The sequence below is a fragment of the Chenopodium album genome, chromosome 1 (genome assembly GCF_948465745.1).
Source record: "Chenopodium album chromosome 1, dcCheAlbu1.1, whole genome shotgun sequence".
NCBI classification, from domain to species: Eukaryota; Viridiplantae; Streptophyta; class Magnoliopsida; order Caryophyllales; family Amaranthaceae; genus Chenopodium; species Chenopodium album.
In genome coordinates, this window is record NC_137834.1 from 56,815,258 (window position 1) to 56,819,865 (window position 4,608).

Sequence of the window (4,608 nt, forward strand, 5' to 3'; positions counted from 1 at the left end):
AGATCAAAATCACATGCATAAACATGGATATTCGAGATAAAAGTAGAGCAGCATCCCAAGAATATGAAAAAAAAACCTTGGAAAAAACGGTAATTTTGCGATTTTCTTTGTAATAGTAGCATAATTGTTTACTTACAAGCTAGACTTTTTGTAGCAATTTTATTTGATTATTATGGAGGAATTTTGCCAAATGTCGTTGCAATTTTTGTTGATTTTATCTACATTTTCAATTTTGATTAATTAGTTACATTTGATAGTATGAAAATTGTGAACATTAATATTAGGGTTTTTCTACATTATAACCCTGTAAATTTCCATTTTCTAAGTTGTGCCCCCCCTTTTTGGGAAATCTACACTGTAACCCCAAATTTCTTATTTCATCTACACAGTAACCTCGTCGTTAGTCTGCTGTTACTGGGGGCCGTTACTTTAATGAGGGAGTTGACTTGTTGGATTATCAGTCGTTTTTGGTGGGAATTTTCCCTCCAAAAGAATAGTTGCCCCCCTCCCCTCTTCTTCTTCCCCCTGTTATATATAGCCCCTGTTTATTTGTAGGTGGGAACTTTAAGCAAGCCATGTCTACTTCTTCAAGAAGGTCATTCCCTCTCAATTCAACCTGTTCGTTGCAATTTTGCAGCCCACGATGTTTTTGCAACCCTCAAAAACTTGCGAAGTTGAAGATCTCAACAACAAATCGCAATCCTAGGAAAGTGTTCTTTAAGTGCGACGATTGCGGGTTCTTCAACTGGCTGGACGAAGGCGATTTACAAGGCCTTGAAGCATTGAGGAGAGATGACAGTGACATTGCAACTTTAAAGGATTGGAGAAATTAACAGAGCTCAATTCATACATTAGGGAAGTAGTTAAAATAGGTGTGATTATGTATGTGGTGTTAGTGATAATTGTGATGTTAAAAAGTGTAGGGTGAAGAGATTGTAACTTGAACATTGTAACTCATCTACTGCTGTTTTTCTGTTGGTGTTGTAGTTAATATTGTGTCAATGAAATGAGCACTATTTTCTAATTAGCTCTTTGCATTGGTATTTTTTCAGTTATGAAATAAAAGCAAACATATAATTGAGTACACAACTGTTAATAAAGCAACAACAACAATTAGTGATATCTCCTTACACATATATAGATCTATATAAACATAATATTCAATGTTGTAGAACCATAAGTGTTTGACACCCAAAAACATCAAAGTATGATACCCAAAAACAAACTACATCCAAAATCATTCTTCCATCACATGTGGGCCTGAATAAACATAATTACAGATTTTTTTAAACCCAAAAAATATAAAAAAATTGCCACTTGATCACGTTTTCCCCAAAAAAAACAATTTCACAGTAAGTTGTTCCAGAGTGGAACTCATAAAATAGCAAGCTTGTTCATGATCTTCTGCCTCTTCGGGCTGAGCTTGTTATGCAAACTTGTTTGAAGCTGGGATAGGCTGTGTGAAAGGTCCTTCATTGTGTGTTGGTTGCTTGACTGCTTGCCTTGGCAATGGTTGGCTTGAAGACTCTGCAACTATATTAGATGAACTGATCCCTATCATGAGATCAATTAAGTTAACATCAATCCTTTGTTGACTGGTGTGTTTCCTTGTATGCCTCTTGGACTTAGAAGTGGTGTTGGCTGACTTCCCTTGTTGTTGCAGAAGTTCTTTCTTAGTGGCTCCACCTTTGCAAGTGGCTGAATTATGCCCAGACTGTTTGCAATTCTTGCATTGCACAGTTGCCTTCCTCTTCCCTTTTTTCTTCTCCCCCTCTTCTCTTCTCCTATTTCTAGAAGGTCTGCCCACACTTCTTTTCATTGGGGGAGGGACTAGCTTGGGAACATCTAAGTAAGGCATTGGTCAAGATCAGGGATAGGCAATATATTCCCATTGTAGGCTAACTTATACCTAGCTATAGAATACCATTCACTGACATAATCAAGTGGATTTTTGCCAGCATCTAGTGCAGCCCTTATTCCATGCCTACATGGAATGCCACTTATCTGCCACTTACCACACACACATGTGTTGCTGTTTAGTGAAACAGGTAGCATACTCCTTCCATCAGAAATTTCATACTCTCTTCTGCCAGATGGATATGCATGGCATAACCTGGATTCCTTGGTTATAACTCTGACATATTCTCTAATGTTAGGGCATATTCCCTCATCAACCCATTGGTCAGCCAATTGTTGTCTTGTTGCATGCCTGACCATCGCAATCCTCCTAACACCTATTATCAATTAAGACATTTTTAGTCAGCAACACTATGTAAATACAGTGAACTAAAAAGTACAAGGTACTATGTATACCTTCAAGTAGAGTGAGTATGGGGTAAGTCCTGTCAACACCAATGGTGTTGTTGAAACTCTCAACAAAATTTTTTGTATTCTCATCTGAAGCAATTTCACAGTCAAACTTCCATCTAGCCCATCTTTCTAGAGGCCCCAAATCTTTGAACCATTTCACAGCTCCAAGGCCAGCAGCTTGTTGGACTTTGATGAGTGCTTTTTTGAAACCAAATGTTGAGTATGCATTTGTTACTCCCCAAAAAAGCTTGTGCATTAGAATGCCAGGATACTCAGACTTGAAATTTTTGCATAAATGCCTAGCACACTATCTCCTTCCAACCTTTGGCCAAATCTGATCCAGTGAGGGGTCAATTCCCTTACAGACATTGAAACACTATGTTAGAATTTCATTAGTTACTGCAAGACATGAAATTAAGTACAAGAGAAATGATGACAAACCTTCTGTCTATCAGACATTATTGTCCAAGCTTCCCTACCTGTTGCAGTGAGTATTTTTTCAAATGATGAAAAAACCAAGACCAACTTGACTTGTTCTCAAAATCAACAACAGCTACTGCTACTGGGAAAATTTCATTATTCCCATCCAAAGAAACTGCAAACAAGAGAATCCCTCCATAGTTTCCTTTCAGATGGCAACCATCAACACCAACAAGCCCTCAGCACCCTTGGATTAGACCTTGGAACTGGGCTGCAAAGCTTATGAAAATTGATCTAAATTGGAGAGGCTTCTCTGGTTGTTGTAGTTCCTTCCATGTGCAAAAAGCAACAGAACCTGGATTTCTGTCTTTTACCATTTGGCAGTAAATATTCAGGTTAAAGTATGACTCATCATGACCTCCCTGAATCATCTCCATTGCAATGGCCTTCATTTTGTAAATTGTTGATGTGGCCATGCTAACCCCATATCTCTCTCAAAGTAATTGGTTCAAAGCTTTGCCTTTGATGTCTGGACTGGCTCTGATATCTTCCAGGAGCTTTTTAGCAGCCCACTTGCAATTGCACATGGGATTGTTCATCATGTTCAAGTCACATGTGTGCTTGTTCTTAATGCTTTTTATGGCCTAGGTAAACCCATCCAGTAGCACTCTTGCATGAATTCTCCAACTGCACCTGACATCAGCACACTCAGCTGTGTATTTATCATGCTCTGATTTCCTAACAACTAAACTAAACCCCTCCTGGATGCAATAATCTCTCAATGCTTCCTTGAAATGATCCCTATCAACAAATAGTTGCCATGCCCTTAAACTAATCTTACCTATTTCAGCATCATCATACACCTCACCAACATTGGATTTCAATCCTAACTGACCTCCATCTCCATCATAATGTTTCCAGTGACCACTAAAAGGCTCCCATCCACTATCAACAAAATTCTGGTTCAACAAGTCAGCCACATTCTCCTCATCTTCATCTAGATCACCCTCTTCACACTCACTGTTATTCTCTTCACCAACTTCAGTTTTATACTCACCATCACTATCAGTATCAATATCATCATCACTATGTAATCTGTCATCTTCATTAACAGCCCTAGTACCACCCCTTTTCCTAGGCCCAACACTTTCTTTTGCCTCACTATGTATGTTATGTGAAGATTGACTAAAAGGAACAAACAAACCCTTTGCCCTAGCAGTGGAATTATCCTTTTTTTTCCCATGAGGAAAGAGCTGCACTTTGCTTAAGCATGACCTGGTTCTTTTGGAAGTTTTTGGACTAGGTTCAGGATGAGGTGGTTGAAGGGGGGCCTTCCTAAGATTTGGGCTTGGATCACCTTGTAAGAGCCTAGGGCTTCTTCTGGGTACAGGAGATGCATGTTGGGAGGAGTGGTTGGTGAAAAAGTAATCATCAGCAGAAAGTATGACATGAGGAGGGGAATGTGGAGATATTTCTTTTAATAACCTAGGTAACCTCCTACCATGAGTGGGTGGAGAGGAAATATGTGGAGGTGAACTAGATAGGGTCAACCTTGGGCTCCTCCTAACAGGTTCTAATTTACTCAATGAAGAAACTGATTCAGTAGCAATGTGTTCATGTTGCCTTTTATTATTGTTTTTCCTCCTAACAGGTTCTAATTTACTCAATGAAGGCTTGGGTGGGCCTGGTTTAACTGTGTTAGATGGGCCTGGTTCAAAATTAGTTGGGCTGGTTGGAACATGTGGGCCATTAACAGAAATGGATGCATGTGGCTTAGGATGAACTTGTTGGGGTTTCACTGTTCTTGCTAGTTTTAGTATAAAACTTGGCTCACTCAAACAATGTACCCACAAATCAATCTCTTTAGTTACAATATTT

At 39.1% G+C, this 4,608-nt stretch overlaps 1 protein-coding gene across 1 annotated transcript; it reads right to left on the bottom strand.

Annotated features, from left to right (window-relative positions):
* Positions 1–1,845: 1,845 nt before the first annotated feature.
* Positions 1,846–3,182, bottom strand: LOC145633042 (uncharacterized). The gene is made up of 5 exons (XM_081685351.1): positions 2,990–3,182; positions 2,837–2,905; positions 2,752–2,789; positions 2,314–2,557; positions 1,846–2,234 (listed from the first exon to the last, which is right to left on the bottom strand). The coding sequence occupies exons 1-5, from the start codon at positions 3,180–3,182 to the stop codon at positions 1,846–1,848; spliced, it is 933 nt and encodes a 310-aa protein (XP_081541477.1).
* Between the last annotated feature and the right edge of the window lie 1,426 nt (positions 3,183–4,608).